The sequence below is a fragment of the Candoia aspera genome, chromosome 3, assembly GCF_035149785.1.
Source record: "Candoia aspera isolate rCanAsp1 chromosome 3, rCanAsp1.hap2, whole genome shotgun sequence".
Lineage (NCBI taxonomy): Eukaryota > Metazoa > Chordata > Lepidosauria > Squamata > Boidae > Candoia > Candoia aspera.
In genome coordinates, this window is record NC_086155.1 from 118512759 (window position 1) to 118532458 (window position 19700).

Below are 19700 nucleotides of genomic sequence, written 5' to 3' on the forward strand. Positions count from 1 at the left end.
TTCTTGTTCCAATAGACAAGAATATACATAGGGTTGAACTGTGGAGTCCTTGGTGCTCTCTGAGCTTGGTTATTTGCTTGCAGATGTTTCATTACCCAGCTAGTACTGACTTGCACCAACGATGATTTCCTTACTGATTCACACTGATGATGTTACGTAATTGGGTAATGAAACGTCTGCAAGCAAACAACCAAGCTCAGAGAGCACCAAGGACTCCATACTTTCTTGTGTAATACCCTTCAGGGTAGGAATTGGGTCAGAGAGCCCTCCAGGAGCAGCACATCTTACCTGCAATGGTATCTTCTCATGAATGGAAGAGCTTGCATATTTAGTAGCGTACACATTAAAAAAACCTGTTTTCTCACCTCGGTCCATGTGGACACAAACCACTGAAGTTTCTTATTTTTATAACATCGTTTCAGGAGGCAGATTTCTTGCATCTTTGGTTTCAGTTCTGCAGCACAGGCAGCATCGGACAGAATTCGAGCCCAGGGAGAGGAAGAGAAGCTTTTGCACAGAACAGTTCTTTTCCTCCAGCCTTTCCCACATGTTCGAGAGCACTGGGAGTGTAGAATGGACAACCAACATGATAGCAAAATGTTTCTCAAAAATAAGAGAAAAGAATTTGAAGTAAATAAAATACGTAGCAGTTAGGTGTGTTTTGTATACTTTGCTTTTCCAGCAGAATATTCTTACATCCTCATAATATTCAGAATAGAATTTAAGAAGAGTCAAATGCCCATTTAGTCCAGCATCCTACGGTCAGGGAAGTGTACAAACATGGCATCAGGACAACTGTCCTTTCCACATTATTTTGACCTTACCTTAATTGTAATGGAGAGGTGTATTGCCTTAATATGCAAATAGATTATAGCACATAAATGCATAGGGTACTAATTCTTGCTGATGAGTCCGATTTCTTTTAAATTGAAAAATGCTTAGTTTAAAAAGAGAATTCTAAAAGCAAAACTGGAAATAAATCCACTCTACTGATTATAGGAGTGTAAGGATGCATTGCCATCTAAAGTTTATACTGTAATTGCTCTTAAAAGTTACAGGTGGCTTACAGGTAGTCCTCGCTTAGTGACCACAATTGGGACCAGAATTTCAGTTGCTAAGTGAAGGGGTCATTAAGCAAATCTGCCCCAATTTTATGACTTTTTTGCTGCAGTCGTTAAGCGGATCACCATGGTCATTAAGTGAACCACATGGTTGTTAAGTGAATCACGCGGTTCCCCATTAGTTTTGCTTGCCAGAAGCCACCCAGGAAGGTCAAAAATGGTGATCACATGAGCGTGGGATGCTGCAATGGTCATAAATATGAATGGGTTGCCAAGAGCCCAAATCATGATCTGCGGGGATGCTGCAATGGTCTTAAGTGTGAGGACTGGTTGTAAGTCATTTTTTTCAGCACCATCTTAAGTCTGAACCATCACCAAACAAATGGTTGTTAAGTGATGACTACCTATATATCTATGTAATAACTGACAACAAACTACATGTTCAGAAATGATTTGTGAGGTAACTTTTCCTGAACTGTATCACTCACACTGGAGGGGAAAAAAAATCCTCTTTACCCATTTCCAGTAGACTAGTATTCAACTCTATCAAAGTGTGACAGATTATCCATTATGACAAAATGAATTTCAGAATGTCTACAGCAAATTTCATCCAAGAAGTCACAGTTACCCTGAGGTACCTGTCGATGTTTATTCATCTGTTGGACATACTTCTGTGGAGACAGTTTCTAAGTGAAATGTCAAAACCTGTTGGTAGCAAGTCTGGTTTTTTGGCTAAAAGGGTTGAAGTGTACAAGTGTGAATCTGATGTACCTCAGACCATGGCCCGGTGCTCCATGTAGGTGGACATCTTTGGGGGTTACATAGCTCCCTGGTGACTGGGGCAGGAATTTGGCAAAGGGTGTCTGATACCCATTCTGGCTCATGCTGAATTCTCTGCGTGCAGTGAGCCTCCCGAAACCGCTCTCCTCCTCCACAAGTCAAGCTGCACCCACTCCAGTTCCCAACGGACCAGCTAGAAAAAGATAAAAAAAAAAAAAAGTTCACACTTGCAGATCTGACTATCTCGTCTGACCCAAGGTAAGGAGAATCTGATTTATTTGTGGGGATCCCATCTGTAGCACAGCTTTTCTCCAAACGTTTAAGAGCTGCCTTGTTTTCTCGTTACGATAAGAGAGTAGGCAAAAGACACCAACTTGTAGTACATCCCACGGGTTCATGAAATCTGAAACCTGAGATGCAGTTTCCGATTCTTTTTAAAGTTCCACTGTCTAACACTCACTCATAGGTCATGGAGAGTGGGGAAAAAGAAGAAAAGAAAGTGCAGCACAAATAGATGATTACTCTTTAATGATGGAAATATATCATTTTCCTATACATTAATAATTCTGACATTCTGAAGTGTATTTTTTAAATTAAGATTTGACAATGGATTCTATACGTTTAACATAGACACAGTGAAATCAATAGAATTTGATTTAAGTCACGGCTCATTTATTTTGTCCCTACCCATTTTCTGATTTAGACTTTTTGGACTAGCGGGGAAATTGTGACAATAATTATAGCACAATTGTGATCACAGTCGGCTCAGAGACTTTACCACAGTGCATGATAGCGTGCACACAATCAAGAGCCTGAGCTAAGAACCAGACATCCCTGAGTCAGTTTCTTCTTATATATGAACTCACTGGATGACTATATGCAATCCAGTGCTGCAGGTGGCAGCATATGGCTAACGTTGCCTGGTTTGAAAGCTAAGCTGGTTCGGACCTGGTAAGCATGTGAGTGGAAGGCTACCAGGAAATGCAAGGGCTGTAGGTTACACTGGGAGTCTGAAAATGCAGTTCCAGAAAAAGGCAATAGCAAAGCCCCTCCTGTATTGTTTCCAGGAAAACCAGAAGAACCTGTCCATAAAGTCATCCAGAGTCAGGCTTGACTTGAAGGAGATTGCACTTCTTAACTGAAAGAACCAAGGCATTCCTTTTCCCCATATGTATAATATTCCTTAAAAATATGAGATGTTGTTGCTTTTCCATTAGACATTTCAAATACAAGCACAGAAATCAAATATAGGTTGCATTGTTTATGCCTCATCCTAATCTTGCTACAGGAAAAATAATTCAGTGTTGACAGGGCTTTCAATTAATCCTTCATCACATATTGGTAAGTAGACTTACCAGGGCTTAGATTTGTTTTGCTGCCTATAATAGTCTCATCCATATTCTGCTTCTGCTGCTGTAATAAAGGAATGAATATGGAATTGCAGAAAAAAAATTGAAGATATACTTCTGTCACAATTTCCCCAGTTCTTCTGTTTGAGCAGATGTTCAACTTACTGACCTTAGTGGCTGGTTTCAGGCTCCCCCAGGGATCTGCTTATGCTTTTTTCTCTTTTCCCAAGTTACTGCCCAAGATCAAACCTTGGCATGGAAAAGACGGGGGGATGATGACAGGTGATTGGCAAAGAGCATGGAAAGACAGAATCCTGGAACAGTAACCCAAGCCCTCAGCTAGTGATCTAAAACATTCCCGTCAACAATTCTGGATTCTTCACAGTTCCTTTTTAGTTTTAGCTTGCAACAGTTTATGAATATACTAAAGTGAAATCAAAATATTAGCATCAGCTATCAGAAGCATTGTAATAACATTCAGTTACATACAGATTGCTATTCAAGCTATCAGACACCTGCATAGAGAAAAAAAGGCACACTATCTAACAGATTTTAGGATCTATATTAATAAGACCTCAGTTTCAGAAAATTATACTGTGCTTTAAGCTAAGGCTAAATCCATATGCATATTTACAAAAAAATAATTGAAATTAATAGGATCTACATAATTTTGTTTTTTAATGAAATCCTAAGATTAGCCTGGGGATAGATCTACATGGTGGAAGAAATATGGAGCAGTCAGGAAAAAGGTACCATGCGGTGTCTGTGCCTGTAGAATGCAATGGAACGCTTATGGACGTTCCTTCCTTCTATGCGGTCACGGTATCAATAAGTTACGAAATTATGTTTATTTTGGCTTAGAGCCAAACAAGCTGATAAATCAGATGTCTTTAGAAAATCTCTGTGTTTGTGTGTGTGTATATGTTCTGAAAAGCACAATAATAGATATTTAGCTAGTATACAACAGGAAAGATATTACAGTACTAAGTTCAAGAGAGACATCAGCTTCAAGGAAATGATTAGAGAAAAGCTCCTCCATAGTTGTACAAAAGAAATGCAAGGTTACAATAAGGGATGCAGAAAAAGGGCTCTGAAATACATATGCTAATACCATTTTAAGACCAGAGATTAAAAAAAAAAATTCTAATTAACAAAATTACAGAATGAAGAAAGTGGCTGAATTACTAGATGATAAAGCAGGCAAAGGATAAGGACATTGAAGAGAAGCTGAGAAAATTATTTGCACCTTTTTTCTAAATCAGATGAGTTGATTGTTGGGGCTCCACCAGTGTCTAGATTTAGTAATGGTCTAAATTTAGACAATAAATGAAGGTTGAATCCTGACAAAAGTTGTCTGAATGAGAGATTCTTATATCTAGATTTGGACTTCAGCCTATTCTAGATGGAGATGCATTTTCCCGGAATTCCTTGGGGATCTTCCTTGACTTAGTCTTGCCATTTGAGACCTGGGTGGCCTTGGTGGCTAGGAGTACCTTCCTAGCTTAGTCTGCTAAAGAAGTGATATAGCTGGACCACAATTACTTATGATCTCACAACATTCTAATTGTATTACTCATTAGCTAGAGTTGAACACATATGCATAGTACCTCTTCTCAATGAAGAGCAGTGGCCTCTTCACTTCTGAGCCCAATTCAAGGATTCAATTCAATGACTTAAATAGCTTGGGTTCCACGTTTCTGAAGGAACACTTCTCTTTCAGCCTGCCTTGGATTTAAAATAATCAGGGAAAGCTTTTCTCCAAAGATGAGAGAACACTAGGACAGCAGGATAGACTAAACTGGGTATGCCAAACACCCTAGAAGGTACAACGGCAAACCACCACCACCACCAAGAAATCAGAACAGGCATGTCTTTGAATTTACCAGGAATCAAGCTCACCCAACAGTACCAGCTAGGGGTGGAGGGTGGGCAAAAGAGGCAAAATGGTGGTTGTGGCATTGTGATTAAAGCCTGCCACTTTGATGCAGCGATACAGCGTCTGATGCCAATGCACATACAGTAAGGGTAAAGTTTTGATTGCAAACTGTGATTGCCATCTTGCCTTTCTTTCTTTTTCTTTTTGCACTCGCTCCCTGTACCATCATGGACACTGCTGAGCTCAATTCACAGGAGACTTACGTTTTGTTAAAGGAGATCACTTACTGTTTGTGACACTCCAATCATGGAACATCCTTTCTGGGGTACAACTAGCACTGACATTTTATTGCTTTTTGGGGGGTTGGAGCTTCAACTATTTGTTGGCCTAAGCATTTGAAAAGCCTTAATTATCAAAGTATTTATATTTGCCTTTTATTGGTGCATCTTAATATGGATTTATTAGGTTTATTTTTTATACATTTTTAAATCAATTTAACATTTTAATTTTCTCCTGATATGAGATGAAGAGCAATATGAAAATGTTTTCTAAAAGATTAACAATATATTATGATGCATGCATTCAGAACAAGGTTTTCCCATCCTTTTCTACTACAATCCCTCATGTAATAGAAATGGAGGAGTTCCTCAACTGAAGCCAGGTCCAGTTATGACAATGATGTCAGGATCTAGGTTCCTCTTCCTCTGATGGCCTCTGTGTTGATAATTGTCGGTGAGATAGGAAAGGAGTTCTCAGGAAGAATTAGGCATGATGAAATGTTGCCTCAACCTGTAGAGTAGGGTGCAGGAGAAAGTGGAGCTTTTTAAGCAAACATAGTTAAAATTAGGCTACAAAATTGTATACTGGGCAACAAAGAATGACTGAAGAAAGCTCTTTCTTTTCTTTTTTAGAATATTAGACACATGTGAAATGAAGGCATGTTTTTGGAGCTGTCAATCATGCAGCAGCAGCAGCAGTAATGGATTTAACTGGAACTCTATCTTCAGCTTGTCGTATTATATGAGGAGGACATAGCATAAATGTTTATGGTAGACATTTTTGGGACATGCTCAACAACTAAATAACTAGCTTAAGCCTAGCTAGTGTAAATCTAATATTTATAAATTTAATGTGCTAGCTCAGTTAGTTTAAATGCTCAAAACTGGGATAACAGCCAACTTTTTTTGGAGCTTGTGGCCATGAACTCTAAAATATCTCATGTACAACAGAGAAATGATGTCTGGAGGTTCCAGACAGTATAGCAATGTCTTTTTTAACTTGACAGAGGGCATATTAATGAGGTAACTCACTATATCTGCATAAGGAGCCATAAAATAACCGCTTGTGCATTTTTAGTATATGCTGCAACTCAATAGCTATTTTACTATGGTGATTCAGGTTCAATGAAATTGGAAGGGTCTTCACAAGTACGCTTAAGCATCCGAGTGCTTAAAAGGGCACATCTTGCTTAAACAGGAGCTCTAATAGCTCTGAGTAGAAATTGTTTCAGTCATTTATTTATTTCCCTGGGGTTATATGCTGCTCCTATCATTGAGCAGATTACATACTTGTCATCTGCAAATGAGGTTAAAACAATAAAATAAAAATAATAAGCAAGAATAAAATAGCAATTCTTCTTATGCACCAAGGACTTCATTAAACAAGCACCCCACTACCAGAGGGAACAGTCTCATAATATATCAGCTCCGAAGGTTAAACCAGGTTTTAATAGCTTCCCTTAATCCCAGCACTGTTGGAGCTAAGTCGTATCTCAGAGAAAATGCTATACCAAAGCATTTAACCTTGACTATGCTGTTTTTCTTACAGGAGCTCATATTATAACTTGTCATGTATGTTATAAAGGTAAAGTCCCCTTAAAGTTGTGTTGCTTTTTTGCAAACAGTACTAATATAGCTTGCCTTTGCCTTCTTTCTGGATTATTTTTCTTTCAATTTCCCAATCTAGTCTACACCCCTAGAATTTCTGGATGGATCCTCCATTCATGGTTCAACTTCCCTTTTTTTTTTTCTGGTGATCCGCAAAAACTGGCTAGGAATTGCCATTTGCTGTGTCTTGGTAAATAACAAAAAACTTGAATGTGTGCATTTATAATTATATATGTCTCAATACCCAGCAGGCAACATTTTCTTTCTCTCCACCTCACTCTAACAAAGATCCTTGTTTCAGGTGAAATTTGACCAGATCTAAGTCCTGGAGTACCAACTGACTCTACTGTTGTCCTCACCACCACCCATGGATTGCTACTATTGTGGTACAGCCAAGATACAGCCAAGGACGGAAGGCTGCTGATGCACCAAACCTGGTGTCAGTCCTAATTACTATTATAAATATTATTTCCTTATTCTAGGTAGCACCTTGGAGAGAAGGATAAGGCTTAGAAAAAATAGCTTTATAGATTTCTCAGCAAAATGCCAAGATTAACACGAGTTTTGAACTGGGGACTCCACAGATGTCAGTTCATTGGCTGGAATTCTATGGCATCTCTTGGTTTACACAGAGTTTATGTGGGAGACAATTCTTATAAGAGGAGAAGAAAACAACCTACACCCAGACTAGTCCATTTCCAAAGGAAGGGACAAGTGGAAACCATCCCTCCTGCTCAAAAGAGAGTGGTTTCAAACTTATCACACCGTATGGGCAGGAGAATTATGCACAAGACGTTAATCTTTGATTTCACTGAAAACAGTATTTGCATTTGATACGTAGCACTTACTGGAATTCTTCCATAAAACATTCATCTGCTTCTCTGAAATACACCTTTCTAAGTAGTATGTCCCTGAATGCCCCAGGACCTGCTTCCAGCCTAGTGTTGTCAAGAGAAGTCTGCCAGTTTATGATGTGACTGGGGTCAATTATACCTAGATTTAGTCTACTCAGATTATAGGTAGACAGCATTAACTGAAAACATATACATTAATCAGTACAATAAATATCAAACTCAAATTGCAATGCAAAGCCATAATAAACCATACCAATAAAGGAGTTAAAAGAGCTAAATGAAACTTAAAATGGGGTGAACCTCATTTGTTATCTACAGCATGGCTAAATGCCAACAGTGAGGGCAAATGGGGCTTCTAGGGAAGGGGTGACCTAAGTTATCGCTCACAGTTTGGGTGACATAAGTGAAAAGGTTCTGTCCTATGTCCAGACAATCAGCTGATTGACGGTGAGAAGAAGATGGAGAACCAGAAGCTGAACTGGGGGTCAGAGCCAAGGGACAAACTGTTAAGTGTCAAGGAACAAGCAGTAGTCAGAACCAAAGTAATGGAAGATGGAACTACAGAACAAGCAGGAGGAAGACAGAAAGAACACACAGCACCACAGCAGAATCAGGAACAATTTGTTCTTCAGAAAAGGTTCCAGCCTAAGCAGGAAGCCTTTCATGGTCCAGGAAAGCAAATGGCCAGCTTTGGCATGAAGGTCCAGTCCAGAGACTTAGGGAGTATTTGGCTGTTGGAAATATCTTCCAGCCTAGAATTCCAAAGGCTTACCACACCAAGAAGTGCATATATTCCTTCATTTGTGAAAGCCGTATAAGTAATGACCGGGACTTGAACCATGCCTGGAAACAAACTGGAAATCAATGCATATTACAAATACATTCCAATGTATTTGTATCCAGTGAACACTGAAGTGAACACTGAAGATGTTGCCTAGTCTGCCAATGAAACATCTGCAAGAAAACAACAAGGCTCAGGGAGCACCAGGGACTCCACAATACATGCAATGCCACGTAAATTTGAGGAAACATACACTTAGCCATGCATTTTATTACCTGGGAGGGCAAGCTGGCATTTTGCAGGGAATGGCTCCAGTAGCTGGTCGACTCTTGGGGTCACATAAAGAAGTATCCACTTGTACTTGAAAATCTTTGTAGCAGCTTTCTTTTGTCACCATTTGACCTGCACACAACACAGTACAGATGGCAAACACAAATTCATGAACCACTGTTTACATTTGAAACTCCATCACTTGATTATCTAAAGCTACTTTGTCCATCTTAGATAACCCTATGCAAACAGTAAGCACATTTATCTGATTACCTCCTGTGGTTTGGCTCCTCGGGTCAAAGGCATGAAGATCTTTTTCCTTAAGTATTAACTAAGTGCATGACTAATTGATAAGCAATTCTGGGAACTATGATATACCATTTGCCCCTAATTGCTGCTCCACAGTTGTCTTTTCTTTTGCAGTCTTTCCTTGTTTCCATCCATGACTCTTCACTAAAATACATGTGAACCCAGTTGTGACTACACAAGCTAGTTTGTTGTTGGATCTGTGTTAGCAGAGGGGAGATATTCACCAAATACACTTTTCCTTTTCAGTCACAGGGATGTGTAAGTGTGTCAAATTTCTTCAGAAAAAGAAAGCAAGGTTCTCCCAATTCAAATGTATTCCTGGAGTTTTGATTGTATTTCTGGATTATCCCTTATTAATCCTGTATTCTATTTTTAAATTTTATTTTCAGACAACGTGTACAGTTTGTTACAACTCTCAGTTTACATCTGTCACCCTATCCTTATGCATCAATATATAGGACTACATACAAGCACCGATTAAATCATAGCACAAAGCAATATTTTATTATGTGATAATGCCTGATGTTCTATCTATGATTCTAGTAACTATAAAGGAAAAAAATGAACTGAAAACTGTGATAAACTGAGCATATACCAGTCTTCAAATATATCAGGAGGTAACGACAAAGGATGAAAAGGCAAACAAACTCACAAAAAGGCAATAAAATGAAACAGCATTGTCTTTGTCATAAATCAATTCACTATCAAAAAATGTAGGATGCAGAGTTCAAGAACACCTATATAGGTCTTATATCATGAGAACAGTTTTGTCAACTATATTTGGATTAGATAAAGTTTAGACTATCTGATTTGAAGGTTTGCAAAAAGGGATTATCTATTTTATTCCTTTTGGACTCAAATAGACCAAATTTTGCATTGTTTTAATTCAGACAGATTGTGCATTTAGCTCAGTGGGGGCAACTGTTTTATTTTTCTGCATAACTGTGATTCCAATTAAGAGTTTGTTCTTTGCAAATCTGTGTACATTTTTATGCCAACTAAACTCTTTAGAATACATGGGGAGGTTACATAGTCATCAACCCTCATAAAACTTGTAAAAGCAAAATGCAGTTTGGCCTGACACACACTGCTGGTCTAAAGGAATGTCTGACCCATTTTATTTAATGTGTTTAAACTTACATCCTGCTATATATAGTTAGACAAGACTTATGTAAACAGCCTCAGGGTGAGATAGATGATGGTGGGCAGAATATGTACCACTCTACTTCCCCATCTTATACAGCTCCTACAGCTCAAACTTGTCTTTAGTCTCCCAAGGATTCCTACTGCAAGGAATTATCAGTATGGCTTTACAGTTACAGAATCTGTACATTTGCTCTATGAAAAAGAAAGGAAGGATGGGATGGAGCAGGCCTCAACCTACATTGACCTCAGCTGGAAGAAACACAGTTGTCATATTCAGTGTCTTCTCCACAGAGTTCAGGTCCTCTCTAAACAAGAGCACTCACAGTGTCCCCTTTTTTATCCTTCAGATATAAGCCTCCAAACCTGCCTCGATCTTACAAAGGCCTTTAGAAGATGGCTACTAGGGAGGCTTTGCCTGAAGGGAACCATCTCAGACTACCAGGGTGGGTATGGAGACCCATGTGGCAGGCTTACTCTTTCCTCAGTTATTCTCTTTAGCCCTTATCCTCTGCCTTTTCTCCTGCTATCATGGATTCTCTATTTCTTCAATGACTGTCTTCATTTCTTCTTCTATACAAGCTCTTTTCCTAGTATAAGTTTATTTTCTCCTTTACAGGTTTCTTTCTATGTATACTTTTATTGCTTCATACCACTTTGCATGATTTCTCCTGACTGGTGTGAATTTATATCAAGCTACTAATACAAAGTAGTGTGTGAGGGCAATGATGGTTATTTAACATTCAGAGATGGAAGGAGTCTATTCTACAATTTATTCCTATTCTCTTTGCCCTCTTTGCCCATGTAGTCTGCCCATGCAGACTCTGCTATTTTTGATAGTTACACAACGTATGGCTTGCCAGATGTCCAGACGAGTTGGTCATGCATTTTATTGACCTGCCCATCACATGCTGTCTGTGCAATGACTAACAAGAAGCTCAGAAAATAGCTGGCAACACATGATCTTTCCTGCAAGGTGAGTGACTCTGAATTGCCTTGAGAAGCAAGCATTTGGGAAGAAGGCAACAGCAGCCTTTTAGCTTGTCAAATAAATCAGACCTCAGCTCACATTGGCTGTACCCATTAGTCTTCCAGGATGAGAAGGCAAATAACATATTTAACATTAATATAAATAACTGCTGCTATTCAAAGAGTTTCCAATAATTATTTTTATTTATCTTATAGCAGCTCTGTGAAACTTAGCAGTAGTCTAGTGCTTTGCCAGTGTCTCTGTACTTTATTGTACTTCATTGCTTCATAACTGACAGTTCCTCACTAATAACAACAATAGCTGCATACAGAACACAAGCATGTTAGATTTATTGCAGGTAGGGATGCATCACAGAGTTATGCTGTTAATTACTACATAAAGTAACTGTTCAAATGTTACTGAAGATGACCAGATACAAAAGAGGATAGTTGAATAGGGGGCAGAATTTCAGCACAGGTGAATTCAACGTATCTATTAAAGGTACCTGAGTTCTTAACTCTTTGGCATTAAGGTGTAAAGAGAAGTCAAAAAAGGTTTGATTAAATGAGAGAAATGTCTCGGGAGGGGGAGCTGCTGTCCCATTTTATGTCTGATCTATGATTGTAATGAAAGTATTTGATTTAATGTCTTCTCAGCTGTCTGATTTTTAGCTGCAATGGTAAAATTATTTAAAATATGGCTGGTATGTTAAAACCACAATTTTGCTTTCCCATAGCTACAACGAAGCCCCCTAATATTTAGAATTATTTTTGGAAGCTGGTAAGTGATACATTTTGCAATTAAAAAACAACAACACCTCCTTTGATTTAGTCTGGGGTGGCACTGCCAGGTTAGTTACACATTTCTTTTAAGGTCGCATTTAAGTGGCAATTCTCCACAGTGGTTCAAATCACACAGGATGGAGAAACGGAAGGAAATAACACTGTGAGGAAACCTTGGGGTTTCTGCTTCTCACTTTCTTGTTCCCTCTCCATGGTGGTTTTAATTATACCTCCTTTTCTCTTTCACCCCTTTCATTCAGAATGTATGTACAAACATTCAGGGGAAGAAAAAGCTGACTTGCTCCTGAAATCATAAAAAACGGATCATCAACGTTAAAATGTGATATAGGAGAAGAGTATGTTCAAATGAAGCTCCATATCATGGGTGGTAACTCATTAGTGCATCTGGACCCTAGAGCTGTTTCCATGACTACTTTTAAATCCAGTGGAGTAATTATCAGGCCATTGTGTGACCTGTAACTTTTCCTCCTTAAAGTTACATGCAAGGCTTGTTTAGGTACATCAGAGACACTGTTTTGATTCTGAATGATTCTTAGATTTGTAAAAAAAGTTCTGCATAATTGCCCGGTCTTTTGGGCATCTTGTGTCCACCCAATGTGTCACTGAAGCCATCAACTGGGAAAACAGGTAATCCTTGGCCAGGGAAGCAGCATTAAGTGTGGCCCTCAGACAGCAAAAGGTTATCCATCTCTGTTCTATCTGAGGTGTTGACCAAAACACCATACAATTGCTGAGATGAACAAACAATCTAAAAATGATTAGGACTGAGTTATGCATATCACTGCAATTTAGAAAGGTCAGAATTGCATAAACGAACCTACATTTTATTGAAATGAGTAGAGCTCTGGAAACTAAAATGGACAGAGAAGAAACAAACTGATAAACACTTGGAACAATAAACAATCCAGCTGCTAGTGTGTCCAGCTGTGCTTCTTCACTGAAGAAGTGTGTGTGTGTGTGTGTGTGTGTGTTTAACTCATCCCATTCCATTGTTTGTCTACTGCAACTTCCTTCTTTCGTGGTGGTGGGGGGAAAGGGATGTTTATTACATCCAAAAACAAATTGGGCTCAGGGTTAAGGAACACCCTTTGTTGTTTCCTTTTTGCCATTCATTTTCCTTTTTATCCTTGCAGTAGGAGAGGACCTAACCCATTTTCTGCAAGAATGCTGCCTACTAAGCATCTAATTCCAGCCTTAGCAATATGTAATTTAATAATGGGTAAGTAATAAATCCATCCAGGTGATACTAACATATACATATAAATAAAAAGTTAAAACAAGATTAAAGGAAAGATTGAGGAAGGGCAAAGGATCACTGTAAAATCCTGCTGCAGTTTGACAAGCATAACCCTCTTAGATCAAAGGCAGAAGTATCTGTATTAAAGTGGCTGAGACAAGGATCAGCTTCAGTTTTTAAGGATCAGTCATTCTGACCTTTACCTTTTATATGACATCAACTCTTATTTCCCCAGGTGGCAGATGTTTACGGAGAACAAGCAATAGGGGATTATCACCCCATAAACAGACTGCTCAGGTGCAGATTCTGGCCTCTTACAATGTACGTTTCATCTTGTCAATCCTTGGTAGCTACCTAGACTAGTTTAGGTGACAGCATCGCAAATGCATAAAGTAGGTATGTGTCTTCCTGGGGTCCTCTTACAGCAGCTTTCCCCACCCTGTTTTCAGGTTAAGTTGAACTTTAACTCCCATCATCTCAGTCAACCAAGCAGATAAAAAGAGTTGTAAACTAATACACCTGAAAGGCACTAGTTTGGGGAAGATTACTCTGGAACAGAGGAAAGCAGCTAAGTATTTCAGGGCTCATTTGGATCCTCTGGTTTTACCATCTGGTTCTTAGCCTGGTCCAAGCACCTCTCCTCTTGCATTATTATATACCTTAAACAGAACAGAGTCTCTTAATCTCCTTCTTCTGTAGCATAAAACAATGCCAAAAAAGCAAATTACTGTCTTTTGAAGAATAACAAAGGTCTAGTTTTGGGCCTGAATCCAAGAATTAAAATTTTGCTCCAATTAGATAGATCTATAGGTAAACAGAGGCACTTTCACTTGCATAGGAAGCATTTCAGAGTATTGTCATCCCTAGACTGACTAGACTGGCTCTTTGAAATCTCTCGGGACAAGGAGAGGACGTGAGATCACCCACTAGTGCTCCAGATAGCTGTCTCAGCAGGTTTAGAGCTCTGGGAGATGAGGGAATAGCTATCTTGCTCAAACCGCAGTTGGTGCCTTTGAAAGGACACTAAGTTCATGTACTTACAAAAATTGCTTGTTACAGGAAACTCCTTATGGACTTTTTGTGTGAAGCATAAAAAAATGAACATATGTTTTATGGTTTTGATGATTAGACAGGATAGATTATAGAAAGAAGAGAGTCATGAAGAAACTTTAGAGAAAGAGATAAGTTTATTGTACTTATAACTGCTATAAAGAAGATCAGAAGCCACTTTTTAATCTTTTTTCCTTTTCTATTTTTCTTTTACTTTCCCCCCCTTTCTTGCACTTCTGGCTTTCTCCCTCCCTCCCTCCCTCCCTCCCTTCCTATTAGTTTGTATTAGTTTTTATCTTCATTTTAAAAACTTTTAATTTTATATATACACACACACACTATGTGTATATGTGTGTGTATGTGTGTGTGTGTATGTGTGTATATATATATACGCACACACACACACACACACACACAGTATATATATGGAAATTGCTTGTTAACTGCTTTTCAGCTATTAGAAACCTTTGGATTAACAAGTTTGACAGTACCAGGTCAGTTTCCTTCAATCTAGCAAAAGAAAGTTTCAACTACAAGTTTAAGAACTTAAAAAAAATTTTTTTTTGAATAAACATCAAAAGGGTGATTAAAACTGATTTTAGAAAGGTACTAATGGACTAAGGGTCCAGATAAACTTGAAGTAAGATTTTGGAATTAATTATAAAGAATCCTTCCTGTGGGAAATGCTTTTGTTTTGAATAATAAAAAAAAAACCATAATAAGATTTTAAAAATTGAACACTAGAGGGAACTAAAGATTACAGTAAAGGAGAAGAACACATAATCTCAATTTACAATTACAGAATGAAACAAAATAATGGGGATATTTTTGAAAAAATGGACTCAAAAATTAATTTTATTAGTGTCAACAGAGACATCTGCCTCTATGGAGAGCCTGTGTCTAAAAGATGTAATGGAAGGGGAATGAGTTTTACCTGACAAGATCGAGACTGAATTGAAAGTGGATTTACTCCTCACTCAATTCCATCGGTGGTTCCAGTGCCTTGTCTCTTCAGGCCAGCGCGGTTGCAGCCGCTCCTTTGCACTTGGTGGGAGGGGTTTTGGTGGGCTTCCATTCCTCCATGGGGACACTCAACCCTTGAAATAGTCTATCTTGGTGGTCTCAGACCAATCTATGACTTTGGTGGGAGGGGTTTTGGTGGTCTCAGACCAATCTATGATTTTGGTGGGAGGGGTTTTGGTGGGCTTCCATTCCTCCATGGGGACACTCATCCCTTGAAATAGTCTATCTTGGTGGTCTCAGACCAATCTATGACTTTGGTGGGAGGGGTTTTGGTGGGCTTCCATTCCTCCATGGGGACACTCACCCCTTGAAATAGTCTATCTTGGTGGTCTCAGACCAATCTATGACTTTGGTGGGAGGGGTTTTGGTGGGCGGGGTTTTGGTGGGCTTGGTGGGAGGGGTTTTGGTGGGCGGGGTTTTGGTGGGCTTGGTGGGAGGGGTTTTGGTGGGCTTCCATTCCTCCATGGGGACACTCACCCCTTGAAATAGTCTATCTTGGTGGTCTCAGATCAATCTATGACTTTGGTGGGAGGGGTTTTGGTCGGCTTGGTGGGAGGGGTTTTGGTGGACCTCCATTCCTCCATGGGGACACTCTGCCGCCTGATGGGAGTCTTTGCCGCATTTGAAACTCCCACCTCTCTTCCAGGTTCTGTCCTTGGTTTCCTCCCTTTTTCAGAACAGCCTCCATTGGGCGAACAGGAACTGACCCATTGGCTCCAGTGTTTCTTCCTGCAGCTTGCACTCTCAGTTGCCTCTGGAACTGGTACTGGGTGTTTTCGACCTCCCCTGCCACGCAGATCCACTCTTTTAATGTGGGGGGGGGTCTCCTCTGCAGAGTGCCCATCTTTGGATCTCTGGTTGCAATCCCCCCTTGAAATAGTCTATCTTGGTGGTCTCAGGCCAGTCTATGACTTTTCCTGCCAGGGCTTTAAACTCCACAGCGTACTCAGCCATGCTCTTTCCCCCTTGCCTGAGTTTCTGGATGGCTGATTTAGCCCTCATCTTGTCTAAAGGGTCTTTGAACCTCTCCCTCAGGGCTTTCAAGAATTCTTTTCAGTTGTTCAGCTCAGGAGCCATAGCATCGTGTAGTTGTACATACCAATCGGCTGCGGCTCCCCAAAGCCTCACCCTGACCTGGCTCACCGTCTTGTATTCCGTAGGAAAGCAAGTCCCAAACTCACATATAAATGGACATGTTGGTTAAGAAAAAGGCCACCGTTAAACTTGACTTGTATCTCTTTTGGGGTCCCCATGTGCGCTGCCTCTGCTGTGGGAGCCACTGTCGATACATCTTGGCTCTCCGCGTGGCCACTGCTCCTCCATCGCCGGGTAGGGGAGTTGAACCCCTCGACAGGCACCACAGTGAGGTGGCGACTGCATCGATCAGGCAAGGCCCCTCTGGAAAGCTGGGTTGAGAGCTCACCTGGCGGGTACACAAGTGTATTGATAGCTTCCAACATGTGCTGCATCATCACCTCCATGGCTGACATCCTTGCTTCCAGCCCTCGGATCGCTTGCGGGGTCCCATCCACCTCTGATGCTGTTCCATGGGACCCCGGGCTCAGCACTCGTACTTGGGCTTCCATGGGTTGGGGGGCTCTCCCGTCCACCCCCTTCATGCTTGATGTCGATGGACCCATCTGTTGGTCCCTCACTCTCACATCTGGGCTTTGGGGGTCTACCACAAAATTGAGGGAGAGGAGTGCACTCTCCAGTTCTGTTGTGCTCAGCCTGGGTTCAGCTTCTCCATCACTTTCCCCACTTCCGGAGCTCTCCACTGACTCTATCCTTTCTTCTTCCACTTTGGCAAACAGCACGGTCTGGTCCATGTTGGATGAGGGCGATGGGTCCTTTGCCTTGGATTTTCCATGTTTCGGCATTTTTTGTTAACTCTCAACTGGTTAGGATACCCAGGAAGAGTTACTGAAACTTGCAGCTTAATGTAAGCACTGGCACATTCAAGTGTTCACACAATAACAGTCTAGAGTCCAAGCTCCTTTTACTATTTTAATGAAGTGAAATGACCAGCACAAGAGCAAAGCTGCGAATGGAAAGTTCCCATGCAAACCTACATAATTACTTTTCCCCCCACTTCCCATTAAAGTATGTCACCCCCCTCCTTCTCAACCCAGGTGGCTCTCTGGTGTATCTCCTCTCTCTGGCCTTGATGTGTGAACACCATAAATTCCTAGCCATAATAATCCACTTCACACTCCAATTCAGTGCCCCCTTCCATCTGGCGACACGGAGTCTGTTCCCAGTGATAAGAGACCAAAGGAAGATGCTCCAATAAGGGCTTCTGTGAACCTTTTCATCAGAGGGATCTGACAGACTGGCTACAAGAATGACATGGAAAAAGATGCTACACTTGAGATAAAAAAGAAACCAGCTGATGTTTTAATAATTAAAAGGGATATACAAACAATAAACTAAGAGAGTGACCTGGATAATTTTCCTATATTGGATTTACAAAAAAGATTTATTAAAATTTTGAAGAATCTTTTGAGAAGGGACAAAGAAAAATGAAAAGAAATCAAGTTCTAAGGCATTATTTGAATGGGCTAAAGATTAAGATTGTTAGAAATAAAAGGAAGGAATATAAAGTTGGTTTATTTGATCAAGGTTAAAATAGATATGTTGTTATTTCTGGTGACTCTTAATGGATTTTGCTGACACCAGGACTGAAATGATGATAATTTATGAATTTGTTTATAGATAAGAGATGGGATATGAGAAGAAGAGATCATCTGTTGTATTTTAAGAGGAGATGATAAGTTACTAAAATAGTGTTTATTGTTGTGATGGAGGGAAATCACTTATTTATATATTTCTTTTCTTTTTCTTTACTGTATTCTTCCTTTCCTTTCCTTTCCTTTCCTTTCCTTTCTCTTTATCATTTTTCCTTTATTTTCTGTACCTTCTACACTTTATTTTTACTCTTTTATCTTTGTTTAGTTTGGATTCATTTTTACTGTTGTAATTATTATTATTATTTTAATCCATTCAATCATGTCTGATTCTTGGAGACTGCCTGGACAAATCCCTGCAGTTTTCTTGGTTTTTCAGAAGTGGTTTGCCATTGCCTCCTTCCTAGGGCTAAGAGAAAGTGACTGGCCGAAAGTCACCCCACTGACTCTGTGCCTAAGGTGGAACTAGAACTCACAGTCTCCTGGTTTCTAGCCTGATGCCTTAACCACTACATCAATCTGCCTCTTGTTGTAATTATAATTTTTAAATATATGTATATGTATATATGTGTATGTATGTATGTGTGTGTGTGTGTGTGTGTGTATGTATGTATGTGTATATAGATAGATAGATAGATAGATAGATAGATAGATAGATAGATAGATGATAGATAGATAGATAGATAGATAGATAGATAGATAGATAGATAGATAGATAGATAGGCTGGATAGCGTAGTGGTTAGAACGCTGCCTTTGGAGCGGGAGACCGGGATTCAAATCCCAGCTGTACCTACCTTACCAGTAGGGGTCCTTGGGCAAAGACGCCCTAACACTTCACCTGCCTTCCTCAAATATGAGAGTGACACAAACTAAGAGTCATGCTGGCTCGGACATCGCCCGGATTAACAAGGTCCGCATCAGATGTTGGGCAACCAGGACAATCTGACAATAAGTGGGCTACTGGAACAAACCATACATGGATGAGACAAGAGAACTTGGAATTGATGGAATGCTACTGCAACAGCAGACCTAATGACAGGGGATATATGAAACTCATGAGGGAACTACGTATGGGCAGAAGACCTGCATCCACAGTAAATGAGAAACAGCTAGTTACCCAATGCTTCAACATAGTGAAGAGGAAGCTGCTCTCACAACTTGCGATTGACCAACTACACATTATATCCCAGACTCAAGAAGACCCAGAAGAACAACTGGAGGTGCAGCCAATACCTGAAGCTGGAATGTCACTGCCACCCCCTCCATTACAGACCACAGCAGCTGATATGAGGCAAAAGATCATGGATAAACTAGCTACAGTCAACTCTCGAGACCGATTACCAAGGCTCAGTGGAGAAGTACCATCAGATAGTATGCTAGAAGATGCCAATAGAGCCCTCGTGACTATCCCTACTACCACCATAACTCAAACCAATGAACCAGTATATGCTACAGCTGTTGTAATCCTGGAGATGCTTGGCTACATGATCAAGAAGAACAGCAGTACATACCCCCCCCCCCCCCCGGAAAATGAGGTTGGAGGCAACCTCAAGGCAACTCAGAGAGAAGTTAGCCAGCTGGTAGAACTACAGAAGGGTGTGGAGATTAAGGATAAGACTC

The 19700-nt window shown here is 40.1% G+C and overlaps 1 protein-coding gene across 1 annotated transcript in view; it reads right to left on the reverse strand.

Annotated features, from left to right (window-relative positions):
- Positions 1 to 19700, reverse strand: part of ADAMTS16 (ADAM metallopeptidase with thrombospondin type 1 motif 16) — an 85788-nt gene that overhangs the window by 11225 nt on the left and 54863 nt on the right. Inside the window, exons 18-20 of the mRNA XM_063299929.1 lie at positions 8863 to 8989; positions 1833 to 2034; positions 366 to 560 (exon numbers count right to left, since the gene is read on the reverse strand). Coding sequence (XP_063155999.1) covers positions 366 to 560; positions 1833 to 2034; positions 8863 to 8989 — 524 coding nt within the window. The remainder of the gene's footprint in view (positions 1 to 365; positions 561 to 1832; positions 2035 to 8862; positions 8990 to 19700) is intronic.